The 20,129-nt window shown below is 39.2% G+C and overlaps 1 protein-coding gene across 6 annotated transcripts in view; it reads left to right on the forward strand.

Moving 5' to 3' along the window:
• Window positions 1-20,129, forward strand: part of MLPH (melanophilin) — a 162,736-nt gene that overhangs the window by 114,877 nt on the left and 27,730 nt on the right. For 3 of the 6 annotated variants that reach the window (XM_070732328.1, XM_070732329.1, XM_070732331.1), the window contains 3 exons: window positions 12,005-12,062; window positions 13,775-13,872; window positions 17,914-18,344. In XM_070732328.1, the coding sequence (XP_070588429.1) occupies window positions 12,005-12,062; window positions 13,775-13,872; window positions 17,914-17,940 (183 nt within the window). In that variant the 3' untranslated portion in view covers window positions 17,941-18,344. Of the gene's footprint in view, window positions 1-12,004; window positions 12,063-13,774; window positions 13,873-17,913; window positions 18,345-20,129 lie in introns of those variants that run through there. The other 3 variants (XM_070732326.1, XM_070732330.1, XM_070732327.1) reach the window with 1 other exon arrangement.

Consider the following 20,129-nt stretch of genomic DNA (forward strand, 5'->3'; position numbering starts at 1 on the left):
AACTTTTTAAAAAGGCAAGAAGCCAGGAAGATCGGTAGCACCAAGTTAGGACTGAAAAAGCCTTTTTCAGAGAGAATAAGAATGAAAGCAAGCCTGCAAAGACTTAGGGCTGGAAAAACCTTCTTCAGGGGGAATAGGGAGCCAGGAAGATCGTTACCACTTAGTTAAGGCTGGGAAGAAAGCTTCAAAAAAGCTACATTTGCAGTATAAGATGCACCCAATTTTTCAGCCTCTTTTATATTTGTATTTATTGTATTTATATGCTGCTCATTCCAAAATGGACTCAGAGCAGCTTTCCTCCTTTTAGGGAGGAAAAAAGTGCATTTTATACTCCAAAAAATATGGTAATTGGGGTTTGTGGGGGTTTTTTGTAGTTCTAATTATCCTCTGAAGTCTCTCTCTGTCTTGTTGGGTTGCAGATGACAGACTCAATAATTCCTCTGTAGGAATTATTGTAGGAATTATAAGCAGCTCCTTAGGCAATTTGAGCTTTCTGAGTTGGCATAGAAAGAACATTCTTTGTTTGGCTTTTTTGAGGACATTTTTGATGTTAGATGTCCATTTTAGATAGTTAGATATGGTAGAACCTAGAAATTTGAAGTTCTCTATTGTTGATACTGCATTGTTTAATATTGTAAGAGGTGGTAGTATGGGAGGGTTTCTCCTGAAGTCTAGAACATTTCTACAGTTTTGAATGTGTTTAGTACCAGATTGTTCCAGTCACACCATTAGGATAGTTTTCAGTCTCCTGAACTCCTAACAACAATTAAGAAACAGAAAAATAATAAGATCACGGGCCCAGATGCCATACCGGCAGAATGGTATAAAATAGAAAATGAAGTAATAAGAAATAATATGTTAGAAACTTTTAATGAATGCAGACTCGAGGGTAAAATTCCTAAATCCTGGTCAGAATCATTAATAACTTTAATACATAAGCCGGGTACAGAACCAGAAAAAAATAAAAATTACAGGCCTATATCATTATTAAATGTAGATTATAAGATATTTACTGCTATTTACGCAGATAGACTTAAAAGAGTTATAAATGGGATAATACACCAAGATCAAAATGGCTTTTTACCAGGTAGACAAATTAAAAATAATCTTAGAATAGTTATAAATACGTTAGAATACTATGAACAACATTCCAGGTAAGGCATTATCTTTACTGTTCTTAGATGCCCAAAAGGCCTTTGACAACGTTAATTGGTTATTTATAAAAATGCAATTAAATAAAATGAAATTTGGCTCAAAATTTGTCAATTTAATAGACACCATTTATTCAAAACAAACAACGAAGATAATACTGAATAGTAACCAACTACCAATACTTAGAAACATAGAAACATAGAAGACTGACGGCAGAAAAAGACCCCATGGTCCATCTAGTCTGCCCTTTTACTATTTCCTGTATTTTATCTTACAATGGATATATGTTTATCCCAGGCATGTTTAAATTCAGTTACTGTGGATTTACCAACCACGTCTGCTGGAAGTTTGTTCCAAGGATCTACTACTCTTTCAGTAAAATAATACTTTCTCATGTTGCCTTTGATCTTTCCCCCAACTAACTTCAGATTGTGTCCCCTTGTTCTTGTGTTCACTTTCCTGTTAAAAACACTTCCCCCCTGAACCCTATTTAACCCTTTAACATATTTAAATGTTTCGATCATGTCCCCCCTTTTCCTTCTGTCTTCCAGACTATACAGATTGAGTTCATTAAGTCTTTCCTGATACGTCATACTGATCTTCAACAGCTATTTTTTTTAGCATTACATTCATTGAAATGAAGAAACAATGGTTATCAAGAAGGGTACATTTTTCTTGTTTGTATATCCTGAACTGCACTCACAGTTCTGTGATTTTTCTGGAGCTTCACTTTGTTTGTTAAACCAACTGACATAACTCAAATGCATTCAAATATTTACCTTGGTATAGCTAGAACAGGTATAGCTACTTGAGATAAATAAGGGAGTTCGCCAAGGTTGTCCTATATCACCATTGTTATTTATTATGGCTTTGGAGACTTTATTAATTAAGATAAGAACAGATCCTAAAATAAAAGGTTTAACTGTAGGAGATGAAACTTATAAAATTCAAGCTTTTGCAGATGACTTAACGTTTATAATTGAGGAACCGATAACAACTGTCCCAATACTAATGCAGACAATAGAACAATATGGCAAGGTAGCAGGCTTAAAGATAAATAAAAGCAAAACACAATTTTTAACTAAAAATATGAGTAAAATACAAGAAACTAAATTAGAATGTATTTCCGGAATAAAGATTGTTAAAAAAGTAAAATATTTAGGAATATGTTTAACAGCTAAAACAATAACTTTAAAAAATGATAACTATATAAAATTACTAACAGAAATTAAAAAAGACTTAGAAATTTGGAATAATCTGAAAATATCTTTTTTGGGAAGAGTGGCAACAATTAAGATGAATATTTTACCTAAAATTTTACCGTATTTTTCGCTCCATAAGACGCAGTTTTTTTCCTCCCAAAGTAGGATGAAAAATCAGCCTCGTCTTATGGAGCGAAGATGCAGGCAGGGAGGGGGGGGGAGGCTGCGAATTCGGAAGCGCCATCCCGCCAGCTGGCTGGCTAGCTGCTGCCTGGCCCACCGTTCCCCGTAAGCTACGCCCGTGAGCAGGCGTGCACCCCCAAATACACCCGAGCGCCCTTTTCCATGGGCGCGTGCTCCCCATCCCCCTGCCAGCCCGCGGGGAGGTGGGCGGGGGGCGGGGAGGTGTGGCAATAGGAGTAAAGGGAGCCACGGCCGCCCCTGCCTCCCCACGGTGCCTCCGGCCAAATGCGCCCCTGGCTTCTCCACGCTGCCCTATTGCCCGCCCGATCCGCCTCCTCTGCCACCTCCTGCGTTGGGGCGCGATCTGCCTCCTCTCCTCCGCTGCCTCCTCCTGCCTTGGGGCGCAATCTGCCCCCTCTCCAACGTCGCTGCCTTCTGCCTTGGGGCGCGATTCGCCCCCTCTCCTCCTCCGCCGCCGCCTTCTGCCTTGGGGCGCGATTCGCCCCCTCTCCTCCTCCACCGCCCCCTGCCTTGGGTGAGCAATCCGGGAGTCCGGGACAGGGTGGCTTTACGCCATGAAGAGAAAACGGCCGACTTTTCCCTGCTGCCGGAGCCGTTTCCTCTTCATGGCGCAAAGCCACACAGTCCCGGACTCCGGGATTGCTCGCCCAAGGCAGGAAGCGGCGGAGGAGGAGAGGGGGCGGATCGCGCCCCAAGGCAGAAGGCGGCGGCGGCGGAGGAGAGGGGGCGAATCGCGCCCCAAGGCAGAAGGCAGCCATCTGCCCAGACAGAAAGGAAACAAGAGAGAGAAAGTGAGAAGAAGAGAGAGAAAGAGGGGGAGAGAGAGAGAAAGAGAGAGGGGGAGAGAGAGAAAGAGAGGGAGAGGGAGAAAGAGAGTGGGAGAGGGGGGAGAGATAGCAAGAGAGGGAGAGAGAAAGAGAGAGGGAGAGGGGGGAGAGAGAGGGAGAGGGGGGAGAGATAGCAAGAGAGAGAGAGAAAGAGAGAGGGAAAGGGGGAGAGAGGGGGGAGAGAAAGAGGGAGGGAGAGAGAGGAGATAAAGAAAGAGGAGAGAGAGAAAGGAAGAGAAAGAAAGAAAGAGGGATAGAAAGAGAGAGAGAGAGTGAGAGATGCTCAGTGAGCCTTTCTTTGAAGTTGCCTTTCTTTCTTTCTTTCTTTCCTTCTTTCTTTTTCTCTCTTGCTCTCTTGCTCTTTCATTCTTTTTTCTTTCTCTTGCTTTCTTTCTCTCCTTCCTTCCCTCATTCCATTTCTTTCATTCCCCCTCTCTATTTTTATTTCTCTTTCATTTTCTTTCTTTCTCTCTTTCTTGCTTTCTTTCTTTCTCTTTTTCTTTCTCTCTTTTACCTTCCCTTCCTCTATTTCTTCTTTTCTTTCTCCTTCCTACCTTCTTCCCTCCCTCCCTTCAGTCCTTCCTCTCTTACTCTCCCCTTTCATAAGTTTCCTTGCTTCCTTCCTCTGTTCCTGTCCCTTCCCCCTTTCTTTCTTTCTTTCTTTCTTTCCTTCCTTCCTTCCTTTCCTCCCTCCATTTCTTGCTTTCCTTTTCCTTCCTCCCTTCTTCCCTCCCTCACTCCCTTCTTTCACTCCTTCCTCTCTTCCTCTCCCCTTTTTGGCTCAAAATATTTTTTTTCTATTTTCCTCCTCTAAAATCTAGGTGCGTCTTATCAGCAGGTGCGTCTTATAGAGCGAAAAATACGGTATTTCTTTTTCAGGTAATCCCAATAAATCCAGGGGGTATTTTTTTTCAAAAATTTAACAAATATAGTTAAAAAAAATTTATGGCAAGGGAAAAAAGCAAGAATAAAAATAAATTGTTTAGCAGATATTAAAGAAAGAGGAGGATTTGGTCTTCCAAATTGGACATTATATTACCAGGCGGCTGCCTTAACATGGATTAAAGATTGGATAACTTTAGAAAACAAAAGAATATTAAATTTAGAAGGGTACGACCTCATGCTTGGATGGCATGCCTTTATATGGTATGACAAGGAGAAAAATCACTCATATTTTAAAAGACATACATTAAGGAAATATTTATTAGAAGTTTGGAAAGATATAAGGAAAAATCACTTTTTAAATATTCCAGAATGGCTTGCCCCCTTAGAAGCAATAATACACCCAAACTCTATAAAAGATTAAAAAAAATTTATAAGATATAAAGACTTATTAAATGACCAAATGAAATTAAAATCTAGGATTAAATTACAAGAGGAAGGGATAATAATAGATTGGTGGCACTATGCTCAGATTCGATCCAGATACCAGAAGGATAAAACACTCTATATTTTTAATAAAAGTAAAAATTTGTTAAGCAACTTAATTACTCTTAACCAAACAAAGACAATAGGGAAAATATATAAATTTCTTATCGCACACAAAAATATAGAATTGACCCTAAAAGACAATATGATAAGATGGTGCAGAAATATCGATAAGGAAATAGATATCGATACATGGGAGAAAGTTTGGATTAACAATTGGAAAATGACCAAATCAGTATCATTAAAAGAAAATCAAATTAAAATGTTCTATAGGTGGCACCTTCCTCCAAATAGGATAGCAAAAATGTTTCCTAAAACCTCTCCATTGTGTTGGAAATGTAAGAAAGAAATAGGAACCTAATACCACCAATGGTGGACTTGTGGTAAAGCTAAAATATATTGGAAGATGATAGAGAAAATAATAAAAGCAATAGTAAAGCAGGACATAGAAAATACCCCAGAATTCTATTTATTAGGAATTACCAATCAGACTTATAAGAAAGAAATTTTATATTTAATTATACTGTACACATATTAACTGCGGCTAGAATTACATATGCGCAAAATTGGAAGGGGGAGGGAATCCCCAAAGAAGAAGAAGTTATAGTAAAATTATTAGATTGCGCGGAAATGGATATGATGACAAGATGTTTAAATGATCAAGAAGATACTAAGTTTTATGAAGCATGGAACAATGTTTATAAATGGATAGATAAGAAAAAATAAGATATATAATCTACTTTTAGTTAACTTGTTGTACTTGTTTTTTACTTGGGTAATAATAAATACTAATATTAGTTTATATTTATTGTTTAATGACTAAGGTAGAATTAGTTTATATATAGAATTAGTTTATATATAAGTAACATAGTAAGAATTTTGGTTTTATATATGTATTAGTAACAATGTGAAAAACCTTAACTCAAATTTAGTAAAAAAATTTAACATTCAATATATATCTAATTATGTATTCTTTTTCTGTATTTGAACTTACACTTTCAAGATAAGCGGGGAAAATGTATCCCCATTTTGTGTTCAATGTTTGTTTGTGTGTCTGTCTATTTTAAGAAAATTAATAAAAATATTTTTTTTAAAAAAGGATAGTTTTCAGTCTCCTGCCTATATGTGGATTCATCATTGACTTTAACAGACAGATTGTTTGAGATACAGTCATTGGTATATAGAGGGAAGAGAAGTGGAGGGAGTACACAGCCTTGGGGAGGCCCTGTGCTAATCGTACAGGTATCTGATGTGATTCTGATTAGCCTCACCTGCTGCTTCCAGTATGTTAGGAAATTTATGATCCACTTACAAGTGTGTTCAGGTCCCACTAGCTCGTTTAGCTTAGTTAGAAGAATGTCTGGAATGTTGGTATTGAATGCTTAACTAAAGTCCACAAAGAGGACCCCTGCGTAGGTCTTTGGAGATTCAAAATGTTGCAGGATGTAATGCAGAGACATATTAACAGCATCATCTGTTTATCTATTTTCTTGGTATGCAAATTGCAAGGGGTCTACAACGGATTTGTAATGGTTTTCAAGTGGGACATTACTAGCCTTTCAAAGGTTTTCATAACTACAAATGTTAGAGCAACTGTCTGTAGTTGATCAGTTCCTTGATGGTGGGCTTCTTCGGCACTGGGATGATAGTAGAGCATTTGAAGCAAGAAGGAACATAGCACATCTCTAGCGATTTATTGAAGATTCAGGTGAAGATGGGGGCCAATTGGTCAGCACAGTCTTTTAAGCAAGAAGGAATTATCTTGACTTGGCCTAGAGCTTTTCCTGGCTTTTATCTGTGAAATAGGTCTTACACTTCCATTTCTGTGATCACTAGGGGTTGTGAACCCAATGGGGTAGGTCTCTGGTCTATTAATTTGGTCACAGTATTGAAGAATGAAATGAGATTGATATTTCACTTGATCTAAAATGGCTATAGTCGATTTAGTGATTGAATTGGTCCATGTTTCCAGTAAAAAAATTCCAGCATGCCTTCTGGCTGCCTACTGTGTTCTATAATCCTTTGCCTGTTTGTCCTACACAGTAGTTTCATAGTCAGCTCATTCTATGGTGTAAATAATTTCACTTGATATTTGTTTAAGATATTTTGGTAGGGTTGTGTTGATTTGTGGGCTTTGCAGTTGACGTAACCCGCTGCTGGTTTTTGAGATATTTTTAATGTAGGGAAGATTTACTCTTTTTATGGATTGTGGTGGTTGTGTTCTAATGCACTGAAAAACACTTTTAACAATGTGAGTACCCAATTTAATGGTACCCATTTCATTGAAGGATACTATAAAGGCTGTCTTATTTTTCTCTTTGAAGTTCTTGGAATATACAGACAAGCCTGGATATTCAGGCTTGTCTGAACGCCCTCTAAAGTTGGGCAGCTGAATTGTTGCTCTGGTAATACAGCAGCACTTGGTTTGGTTATGTTGATTTTCAATATACATGAATATAAGTCTGCCATTACTACCTTGGTTGATGAGAATCTATAGGAATGGTAGTCTGTTATTCTTTTCTTCCCTTATAAGTTTGATTCTGTTTAAAAACTGATTTTGTTATAAGTATTTGGTTATGACAAAAAATAGTGTCCAACTGGGAGAAGAACGGGGTCTGACGACCGTGGCAACGAGGAATCTTTCCTCTTTCTTGGAAAGGTTCCTGAATCCCCAGTGCCCGGGGGTTCTGATCCTTTTGGACCAGACTGGATCAGGGACGCTTCCAGAGGTCTGGTAGGGCCCAGCAGGCCCCACCAGACGAACTGGTTTAGTCTCGCACTGGCTGTGATGTGAAGCTGGCCAGGCAGCCATGCCTGAGCCGACACAGCCATGGAGACAACACAACACCGGGATGGAAAGCTGAGCAGTAACATCTGGAAAGAGCTGGAGGAGTTTACTTTCAGAGAGAGGAGGGGATTTGAAGCTTGTACTGATGAGTTGAGAGTGGTCGAAAGGGATTTTGGATTCTTGTTTTTCGATTGGATTTTCAACGGAGCTAAATCAGATGGAAATAGATGAAGCAGCTATTTTGCAATGTGGCGTATGGTAAAAAGCTTCAGAATGTAGCATATTGCCCAAGATTGGATTTTCAAGATACCTAATTATTTTTAAATTTGCCATTTTATATCGAGAACCTTAAATTCTTGTTGTGGAGGTTAAATCGTGGCCCTCTAAATTTAGTAATCTTCTATTTTCCAAGGTTAGCCATTCTTTTATCCATGATAGCGCAGTTGCTTGGTAATATAACTTGCAATTTAGGAGGGCAAGCCCTCCTCTCTCTTTCCGATCTTCTAATGAACTTTGTTTTATTCTTAGTATTTTATCTTGCCATATAAATTTTTTAGTGATCTTAGTTAATTCTTTAAAGAAGTTCCCTCCTGGATTTATTGGGATTACCTGAAATAAAAACAATACTTTGGGAAAAATATTCATTTTGATTGTAGAGATTCTTCCTACTAAAGATAACTGTAAATTATTCCATATTTCCTTTTTTAATTTGGCCTAAAAGCTTTGTATAATTGTCATTCATTTTTTAAAGACATAACTTTAGAAGAAATCCAAATAAATAAATATTTTACTTTTTTTGTTATTTTCATATTTGTTCATTTTTCTAGTTGTTTTATCTGTGAATCCGTCATGTTTTTTATAAGTATTTGTGTCTTTTCCTTATTAATTTTCAAACCTGCTACTTTCCCATATTCTTCTATTAAGTCTATTAATTTTGATATTGATGTCAGAGGATCTTCTATTATGAAGACCACGTCGTCAGCAAAAGCTTGGACTTAATATGTTTCTTTTTTAATCTTCAAACCTTTTATTTCCTTTTCTGTTCTTATTTTTATTAATAAAGTTTCTAATGTTAAAATAAATAATAATGGTGATATAGGGCAGCCTTGTCTAACTTTTATTTTATTTCTTCTTTTTCATACAATTTCCTGTAAAATTCTAATACTATTTCCTTCTTTTCATCTATTCTGTGTCTTGTTACTCCTTTATTATCTGATAATTTTTTAATGATTTTAGATTCTCTTTCTTTTCTTAATTTATAAGCCAACCATCTTCCTGGTTTATTTGCATGTTCAAAATATTCTTGTTTCGCTCTTTTTATTTTTTCAGCAATTTGTTCTTGTTCCATCAACTTTATTTTATTTATTTATTTATTTTATTTATTTATTGGATTTGTATGCCGCCCCTCTCCAGAGACTCGGGGCGGCTAACAGCGACAATAAAACAGTGTACAATAGTAATTTGGTATTGATGATTAAAAATCAATTAATATAAAAACCAAACATACATACATACATACATACCATGCATAGAATTGTAAAGGCCTAGGGGGAAAGAGGATCTCAATTCCCCCATGCCTGGCAGCAGAGGTGGGTTTTAAGTTGTTTACGAAAGGCAAGGAGAGTGGGGGCAGTTCTAATCTCTGGGAGGAGTTGGTTCCAGAGGGCTGGGGCCGCCACAGAGAAGGCTCTTCCCCTGGGTCCCACCAGGCGACATTGCTTAGTTGACGGGACCCGGAGAAGATCCACTCTGTGGGACCTAACTGGTCGCTGGGATTCATGCAGCAGAAGGCGGTCCCTGAGGTAATCTGGTCCGGTGCCATGAAGGGCTTTATAGGTCATAACCAACACTTTGAATTGTGACCGGAAACTGATCGGCAACCAATGCAGACTGCGGAGTGTTGGTGTAACATGGGCATATTTGGGAAAGCCCATGATTGCTCTCGCAGCTGCATTCTGCACGATCTGAAGTTTCCGAACATTTTTCAAAGGTAGCCCCATGTAGAGAGCGTTACAGTAGTCAAGCCTCGAGGTGATGAGGGCATGAGTGACTGTGAGCAGTGACTCCCGGTCCAAGTAGGGTCGCAACTGGTGCACAAGACGAACCTGGGCAAACGTCCCCCTCGCCACAGCTGAAAGATGTTTCTCTAATGTCAGCTGTGGATCGAGGAGGACGCCCAAGTTGCGAACCTTCTCTGAGGGGGCCAGTGATTCTCCCCCCAGGGTAATGGATGGACAGATGGAGTTGTCCTTGGGAGGTAAGATCCACAGCCACTCCGTCTTGTCTGGATTGAGTTTGAGCTTGTTGACACTCATCCAGGCCCTAACATCCCCCAGGCACTGGCCCATCACTTCCACTGCTTCGTTGGCTGGACATGGGGTGGAGATGTATAACTGGGTATCATCGGCGTATTGATGATACCTCACCCCATGCCCTTGGATGATCTCACCTAGCGGTTTCATGTAGATATTAAATAGCGGGGGGAGAGGACCGACCCCTGAGGCACCCCACAAGGGAGAGACCTAGAGGTCGACCTCTGATCCTCTACTAACACCGACTGCGACCGACCAGAGAGGTATGAGGAAAACCACTGAAGAACAGTGCCTCCCACTCCCAACCCCTCTAGTCGGTGCAGAAGGATACCATGGTCGATGGTATTATGTTTTAATAGGTCCCTCTGATTTTTAATTTTATCATCATGTTCATTAAGTTGCATTTCTAATTTTAATTTTTTAAATTCTTCCTCTAATTTTTGATATTGTATCTTTTTCTCTTTATTTTTTATTTTTGTCATATAAGAGATTGTCAGACCCCGAATATATGCCTTTGTTGTATCCCAAAGATTTTGTGGGGTTGTATCATTATTTTTGTTTATTTTTTAAAAAAATTCTAATTCTTTTCCAATCCACTCTTTATATTCAGGGTCACGCAAAACATTTCTATTCATATGCCAATTATTTAATTTTTCCTTACCTTTCCAGTATATAACTAATGGATTATGGTCTGCCCAACTATTAGTTTCTATTTCAATATCCCTAATCTTTTCCATTGTATGTGCTGGTACCCAGGCCATATCTATCCTAGTCCAAATTTTGTGGGGGTTTGAGTAAAAGATGTATTGTTTGTTTTGTGGATGGCATTCACGCCATACGTCTTTTAATAATAATTCTGTACCCATTTTCCAAAAAGGTGTTGGTAAAATTACCTTTTTTTCCTTTTCTTTCTTTTTCCCTGTATAATCCATTTGACTGTTTGAAATTGCGTTAAAATCACCTACTATTATCATATTTTCTATTGATAATTCAATTATTTTATCATGTAATTCCTTATAAAATTGTTTTTGATTATCATTCGTTGCGTATATTGATATAATAACAAGAGGTTTTGGTTCCAAATCTAATTGTACAATTAAAGTTCTGCCTTCACAATTGCTATATATTTGTTTTGACTCTATTATTTCATCAATATACATTGCTACACCTCTTTTTTTTGATCCGCTAAGCTCGTATAGATTTTCCTAATTTTGGTTTATTGAGTAATTTTCTATTTGATTTCTTAATATGAATTTCTTGTAGAATATTTATTTGTGCTCTTTGTTTCTTGAGTTTGGTCAATATTTGATTTCTTTTCCTGGGGTTATCCAATCCATTTACATTAACCAATTCAATCCATTTACATGAACCAATCAGGACCGAGCGCCAAGTCTTTAAAATGACTGCTGGATTCACCCCTTTCCCAGTTATTCACTCGGTCCTGGACTAACAGATCCCCAACAGCATCCCTCTTCTTCACTGCCCCTCCAGGCAGTTCCCGGGTGACAGGAATTCAGGATTCCCCTGCAGAGTGCTGGAAATTCCATGTTGTCATGGCGCTTGGCCACACCGCTCCACTTCTACATGATATTGAAGTTGGAGAAGCAGAAACATATAAAGCTCTGAAACAGGGATCTACAAATAAAACTGTGTTCAAGAAATTCAAATACTAGTTTTCAAAACATCTCTTTCAATACTTATTGATGATGCTTAGTAGTAAACATGATCTTGTAGTCCTAATAAATACTTATCTTGACCTTTCTGGTTTGACATTAATGGCTGCAGATTGCAAATGACATTTTGATGCAAACAATTGACTAAGTACAGTTGGAGAGTTGTGGGGAGAAACAGATATTCAGCTTCTTTAAAAAGTCTTATCCAAATAGAAGAAATAGTTTGCTGAACTTCATTGGCTTAATGAATTCATCCAAGCAAATAAGTACATCAGCAAAATAGATTAATTATCCACAAAATAAATGAGTGGACTGACCTTTATTTCTGGGCCAAAATACTGTCCTGCTGAAGAAAATTGCAATGGAGAAAATACAGCCAACTCTTATATACATGTTAACAAGATTTTATTCTTTTTAGGTCACGTCTGTATCCCATGTGTTGAGGAAGAAATTCAGTATTTCCCATGAAACTGCAAGTAAGACCTTTGCTCATTTATGCAAGGAGGAAAATTCTCAGTTGATTGGCAGCCTCTGCCTAATAATAGTTCCCTTGATTAAAAGCAGAGTTGAATAAAGTAATGCATGTGAGCATACCTGGAATGTCTGGATCAATTTCACAATGTCATTTTCATACATATTCAGCTATTACTCTCCCCGAGTTCATCATGCTGAAAGAGTCTTGAAGACAATTCTTTTATTTCGGTCATTCTGCACTAGGCTGCCACTTACCCCTGTCTTGACCTGCTGCTCCCAACTGAAATTTGCTGTTTTCTTCCTCCTGCTGCTGAGGTCCGACTGGCAGAAAAAGCTGCTGGACCTTTCAATGGTTCATCATCAGTAGGAGAAAGAAAGAAACTGGTGAGGGGCAACAGGGAGTAGATGGCAGTGGTAGAATGCAGGGCAGCTGAAAGGGTAGAGTTGGTGAGTGAGAGTCAAACAACCTCTGTGAACATAAATGTGGGCAGGCTGCCAAGTGCCCAAATTTTAATCATGTGACTACAGGGATGCTGCAACAACCGTAATTTCATTCAGTGCTATTGTAACTTTGGTCATTGATCAAGTGGTCATTAAGTGAGGATCTTTTGTTCTTCCAGATGTATTTTCAACAGATATTAATATTTAAGCAGAAATCTTTCAATCTTTCAGCAACATTTGCAGTTATGATGGCAATGAAAAAGTAACTACTGTCAATGCTCACATTTTTAATCTTTGCAGGTGTGTAAAGGAAAGGAAAGGTGAAGAGGATCATAAACGCACTTGCTGTTTCACTCAGCAACTGTTTCATTTGATGACTAAATTGCCAGTCCCAGATGTGGTGGTCTAATGAGGACTTCCTATATATAAAAGACATAGATTATTATATGTAACAATTAGGACTTGCCTCAGCTAACCCCTTAGGAAAGCAGGACTTTTGAATTCATCAAGTTGAATCAAAAGAACTTTTACTGAGAGAAAATGACTGCAGGAGAGCAAAGCAAAATCTGAAAAAACCTGTGCAAAGCAAACAGCATTCTTTTGTTTCCCAAAATCCAAAGCCCCTGGCCACTGGCTATCAGCTCTCCAACTAGCTAATCCAAATCAGAAATTCTTGGGTCTTTGCTCTTCCCCAAAAGTAAACTTAAAGTTTACTTAAGTTAAAAAAGTATCTGCTTAATAAAGTTTCAAGTATTTGCGTGCCAACAGATATGGCTCCACGTGCCACCTGTGGCACCCGTGCCATAGGTTCGCCATCACTGGTATATAAATTGATGGAAATTGTAGAGAAAAAAATAAAAAAATACAAAAAAAAACCCCAAGGAGATTTAAAAGAAAAAGAAAAATTGAATAGAAATCAAGAGTCATCAATGTAATTGTTATGTTAATACAACTTTTAATAATAAGCATTGGTCACTAAAGAAAAAGGATATCATTAAATGGTTTAAATGGTGAACATAATGGGAATAAATGATAATGGAGAAAAAGATTATATATTAAAGATTGTATATTAAAAGTTTTGCAAGAAACTTATTTTTTATCTGATGATATAGTTATTATCCTAGAAGAGGTTTTGAACTTAAACATTCTCCTTCCATTTAAACATTGCATGTATACTTTGGTTCTTTCCCCATTCTTACCTTTTAATACTAGCTGAATGAATAATTTTATTGCACCATCTTGCCACTCTTATTATTCTCTTTAACTTTTCAAGGCAATGCTGAATCCTTTGCTCGGAACTCCTATTACAGGGGATCACTGACGCAACGAAATCCAAATGGAAGAAACAGAAAAGCAAATCACATCTTTGCGGCAAGTATTCAGAATTTAATTCACAGCTTTCATACCAACTGAGAATAAATAGCAGAATAAGGGTAACAGCAGACGAATAGAGGAGTCCATTACTTTGAAATGCCAAATTCCAAAAGTAGGCCACCTTTTTTTTGTAGGAGAAAGATATGTGGCCATTTATAAAGAGGCTGTTATTAATATGAAAACATGTAAATTAGACAGAATCTAGAATCAGACAAATGGAATAACAACTAATAGCAGTATAGCATACTTTTGCATCAAGATAATTGGTCATATGATATTAAAATATTATAAGTCAGTGATGGCGAACCTATGACATGGGTGCCACAGGTGGCATGCGGAGCCATGTATGCTGGCATGCGAGCTGTTGCCCTAGCTCAGTTCCACTGTGCATGTGTGTGCCGGCTAGCTGATTTTTGGCTCACACAGAGGCTCTGGGAGGACGTTTTTTGCTTCCAGTGAGCTTCCAGGGGGATGGGGGAGGGCATTTTTACTCTCCCTGGCTCCAGAGAAAGCTTTGGAGTCTGGGAGGGCAATATATGAGCCTACTGGGCCTACCAGAAGTTGGGAGACAGGCCATTTCTGGCCTCCAGAGGAAAAAAAGGTTCGCCATCACTGTTATATGTTATAATAATTATATAATTATATAATCCCAAGTAATTCATGCAACCAGATAACTGCATCAACAATAACTATGGGCTGATTTCTTATTTTAAAATTGAAATATAAAAGCAGTCTTAGTCTCGTTGTATGGGATGAGTGGGATCCTGATGAAGTGGACAAGGCTGTGGGACCGAGGAACGCCTACACTTGTTTATTGGACCCGTATTCCTCTTGGCTGGTCTCAGCCAGCAGGGAGGTGACACGAGGCTGGATCCAGGCTCTGGTCAGCGGCTCCATGAAGGAGGAGGAGGCTGGTCAGCAGCTCCTTCCCGCAGCCTTTAAAGCAAGCAGTTGTAAGCCCCCCCCCCCCTTAAGAAGTCTTCCCTGGATCCAGCTGAACTTAAGAACTTCCATCCTCTCTCCTACCTGCCCTTGGTAGATAAGGTTGTCAAGAATGTGGTGGTGTTCCAACTCTTCCAGTCCTTGGAAGAAACAGATTATGTAGACTCATTTCAATCTGGCTTCAGGCCTGGCTACAGCACAGAAACTGCTTTGGTCATGCTGATGGATTATTTCTGGCGTGCCCAGGATAGGGGTCATTTCTCTATCCTGGTGCTTCTTGACCTCTCAAGAGCCTTTGACCATGGTATTGGTCGTTGACCATAGTATCCTTCTGCGACAGCTGGAGGAACTGGGAGTGGGAGGCACCATTTTACAGTGGTTCTCCTCTTATCTCTCTGAGCCAGTTGCAGTCGGTGTTAATAGGAGGACAGAGGTCGATCTCTCAGCCCTTCCTTTGCGGGGTGCCGCAGAAGTCGGTCGCCTCTCCTTTCCTACATGAAACCACTGGATGAGATCATCTGACGACATGGGGTGAAGTTCCAGCAGTACGCTGATGACACTCAGCTGTACATTTCCACCCTGTGGCAATTCAGTGAAGCAGTTGATGTGATGTGCTGGTGCTTTGAAGCCATGAGGGTCTGGGTGAGAATCAACAGGCTCAAGCTCAACCCAGACAAGACTGAGTGGCTAAGGGTTTTGCTTCCCAAGTACTCTACCATCTGCCCGTCTTTGGTGTGTGGGCTCACAACTTGGGCATCTTCTTAGATCCACAGCTGAGGTTAGCCCTCAGAGTCCTCGGAGAGTGGTGGCATATAAATTGAATATAATATAATAAATAAATAAATTGATCGATCGACATTCTCAGCTGTGGCTAGGGGGACCTTTGCACAAGTTCAACTTGTGCACCAGTTGTGATTCTACCTAGACCAGGAGGCTCTTTGTACAGTCACTCATGCCCTCATCACCTCATGTCTTGTCTATTGCAATGTGCTCTAAATGGGGCTACCCTTGAAAACCATTTAGAAACTCCAGCTGGTTCAAAATGCAGCTTTGCGAGCCATGGTGGGTATACTCCAACTCTCTATGGACTACATTGGTTGCCAGTTGACCTCTTAATGCAATTCAAGGTGTTTGTTATCACTGTTAAAACCCTACATGACTTAGGACCAGACTACTTACGGAACCACCTTCTACCTCATACTTCCCTACGACCAATAAGAGCCCACAGAGTTGGCCTTCTCCAGGTCCCATCCACCAAAAAATGTCAACTGGCAGGACCTCAGGGAAAGGACATCTCTATGGTGGATCTGACGCTTTGGATCCAACTGCTTCTGGAGATCCATGTTATACCCACCCTACCGGTCTTCCGAAAAGCCATCTAGACCTGGCTTTTCTAGCAGGCCTGGACCATGAAACATGACAAATTGGACCAGATTACTTATGGGACCGCCTTGTGCCATATGAGCCCCAGCGACCGGTCAGGTCCCACAGAGTCGGCCTTCTCCAGGTCCCATCAACTGGACAATGTCGCTTGACGGGGCCCAGGAGAAGAGCCTTCTCTTTGGGGGGGCCAGCCCTCTGGAATCAGTTCCCCCCAGAGATTCATACTGCCCCAACCCTCCTTGCCTTCTGTAAGAGTTTGAAGATGCACTTGTGCCGACAGGCCTTGGGACACTAATCATCACCCCCTGCCTATGAGTGAATGTATGTTGAACAAAATGTATCCTGGCAGATTGGAAATTATTGTTTTTAAATTAAATTGGGGTTTTAGACCGTTTGTTTTTAGTTATTATAAGATTTCAGAATTAATTTTTTTTCACATGCTGTAAGCTGCCCTGAGTCCTCGAAGAGAGGTGGGATATATGTCCAATAAATAATAATAATAATGAATGAGTGAGAGTATATATGGCTTTTTAAGATTACAATGTATTTTATACTGTTTTATTGTATTTATTGTTTCTATTTATTTTATATTGCTGGTATTTATTGTTATTACTGTAAGCTGCCCAGAGTCCAGTTGAAGTTGGCGGCAGATAAATCCAATGAATGAATGAATGAATGAATGAATGAAGGAAGGAAGGAAGGAAGGAAGGAAGGAAGGAAGGAAGGAATAGCTAGCTAGCTATGGTAGAGCTACCTACTTGATTGGCAATTTCATAACTCTCTCTTGCTCTCACTCTTTCAGCACAAAAATATTCCTGTTCCTGCTTTTTCTGCTGCTGTTTTACTGCAGCAGTATATATGCACTAGGGAACAGTATTATTTTTTAAAAGATGTGTACTTTTCAGTAAGCGTACATAGTTCACATTTGAAATTGGAAACATAACAAATCATAAGGAAACTAATTGACTCCGGATTCTGTGAATTGGGAAGGAATGCACTGGTGGAGGGGGGGGGGGACATGGTAACTGTCCTTTGGTGAATAAATGAGTGAGTTAGTCTTACTTCTTGAGAAAAAGTCTGGGTTGGAAATACTCTTGAATTATAATCCAAAATAATGATCCCAAATCTTTTTAATGTCTTTTATTATTGATGGATATTTTAAAATGTTACTGATAAAACAACCACTATTGGATTAATTCCTACAGATAAACATATTATTTTATCTTACCCTAATATATTTTTCTTCCCACATCAATATATATACTGTATATAGGAATCTGAAATCTCCTTATCATATTTTCCCTGCCATTACTCTGATAGTTCTTTGGAATATTTTAGGCACAAGCAACAATCATCTCTTTTTTCTAATAGACATCTGTAGCTAGAAAATGTTAACCTCACTCTCTTTTAGTTTCATGACAACATTTTGTATTGTTCTGAAGCCAGTCAAAAGGAAAATAGTGATTGCTATGAGCCATAGGAGCATCTAGCAGCATTTGTGTTCAATCTGCACCAGAACTCCTAAACCTTTCACTCTATAAATGGCATGGGGAAAATGTATGCACAATCTCAGTCCAGCAATTTTTATTTTTGATTGTTACTTGGTGATTTTGATTGGGATCCATCCAGAGCTGAATGGAAGATGAGCAGCTGTATAATGTTTTAAGTAAGTAAAACTCCAAAGACTCACATTGGTATTTTGATACTTTACAGAAACCTGTGATGACCCATCGTTCTTGAAAACAGTGGAATCTTCTAAGGCCAATACTACAAAATCCTGGGTCAAGTTTTCATTTTTGTTGCTTTTCTCTCTCTTACCAGTCTCCTTGTTCTATGAAAGAAGGAAAAGGAACAAATTACATCTGAACAGAAATCTCTAAGGAAAAATCCTATGACATTTGAGCTCTAACTTCTCTAGCAGAGCAGCAGGTCTCAATGTATGTTATGGAATCCCTTTCTCAGCTTCTTCACATATCTTATAAAGAACTGGCTCAATCTCGTCCTGTCTGTCTGTCTGTCTGTCTGTCTGTCTGTCTGTCTGTCTGTCTTTCTATCTATCTATCTATCTATCTATCTATCTATCTATCTATCTATCTATCTATCTATCTATGGTCAAGTGAATTAAAGAAATGTTTTCTAGGCCACTAAGCCCATTGTTTAGCTTTATTGGTCCCATATATACATATTGTGTTGTATTGTATTGCTTGGAACTACCCAAGATTCATGTCATGCTGTTATTACTAAATCATAAGGAGAGGGGTTTGATTTATTTTACAATGTAGAAAAATCAATAATTCCTGCAGGTAGCTTACACTTTTTGAATTAAATTTGCATGTTCTATTTGTTTTAAAAAAAGATTCAGAAAGACTTTGCAAAACTAATTAATCAGCCTAATAAATAGAGGGAAACAATTTTGTCTAGTAAAAACATAATTCTGTTGACCACTGGATTATAACTCCTGAAATGTATATCATGGTAATATAGACTTCCCTCATTTTATGCTAGGATTATGTGTCCTCAAAATCTTGCATAAGAATGAGACACTGAACCAGTGGGAAAGGGGGTTGTTGAGTATGGTGTCAAATTTTATAATCCAAAATGCATGAGTAAGAAAGATGACGTCAGATATTCGCAGGATCTATTGAAAAAGGAAAAAGGGACTAAAGCATTTTTGAAGTCCAGAACAAGATAGAATTGTAAAATGATACAGGCAGACATCTGCTTAATTCAAGGAGAAGGAGGCATAATGCAATCAGACATGCAAGATTCTGCTACTTCAGCAATTTAATAGAAATGGTTCTAGTCTTTCTGTGGACTTGATTTCTTGGTTTGGCTTACCTAGTGGGGCTGACATGCACCGACAAATGTGCTCATAAATATTTAAAGCGTTCTTTATTATTATTATTATTTATTATTATTATTTATTAGATTTGTATGCGCCCCTCTCCGTAGACTCAGGGCGGCTCACAACAGTAATAATACAATATAAACAAATCTAATAGTTAAAAATCGCTAAAAACCCCTTATTAAAAAGAAACATACATACAAATATACCATGCATAAACTGTATAGCCCCGGGGGAGATATCTCAATTCCCCCATGCCTGGCGGCAAAGGTGGGTTTTAAGAAGTTAACGAAAGGCAAGGAAGGTGGGGGCAGTTTTAATCTCTGGGGGGAGCTAGTTCCAGAGGGTCGTGGCCACCACAGAGAGGGCTCTTCCCCTGGGTCCCACCAGACGACATTGTTTAGTCGACAGGACCCGGAGAAGGCCAACTCTGTTGGACCTAACCGGACGCTGGGATTCGTACGGCAGAAGGCGGTCTCGGAGATATTCTGGCCCGATGCCATGAAGGGCTTTATAGGTCATAACCAACACTTTGAATTGTGACCGGAAACCGATTGGCAGCCAATGCAGACTGCAGAGTGTTGGTGTAACATGGGCATACCTAGGTAAGCCCATGATTGCTCTCGCAGCTGCATTTTGCACGATCTGAAGTTTCCGAACACTTCAAAGGTAGCCCCATGTAGAGAGCGTTGCAGTAGTCGAACCTCAAAGTGATTAGGACATGAGTGACTGAGCAGTGACTCCCGGTCCAAATAGGGCCGCAACTGGTGCACCAGGCGAACCTGGGCAAATACCCCCCTCGCCACAGCTGAAAGATGGTTTTCTAATGTTAGCTGTGGATCGAGGAGGACAGCCAACTTGCGAACCCTCTCTGAGGGGGTCAATAGTTCCTCCCCCACGGTGATGGACAGACAGATGAAATTGTCCATGGGTGGCAAAACCCACAGCCACTCCGTCTTATCAGGGTTGAGTTTGAGTATGTTGACACCCATCCAGACCCCCAATGCATTACGATTTTTGCTAGCATTTTTCATCATTTTATATACAGTAGATAATAATAATAATAATAATAATAATAATAATA

Source organism: Erythrolamprus reginae, chromosome 1 (assembly GCF_031021105.1).
Source record: "Erythrolamprus reginae isolate rEryReg1 chromosome 1, rEryReg1.hap1, whole genome shotgun sequence".
In the NCBI taxonomy this organism is placed as follows: Eukaryota; Metazoa; Chordata; class Lepidosauria; order Squamata; family Dipsadidae; genus Erythrolamprus; species Erythrolamprus reginae.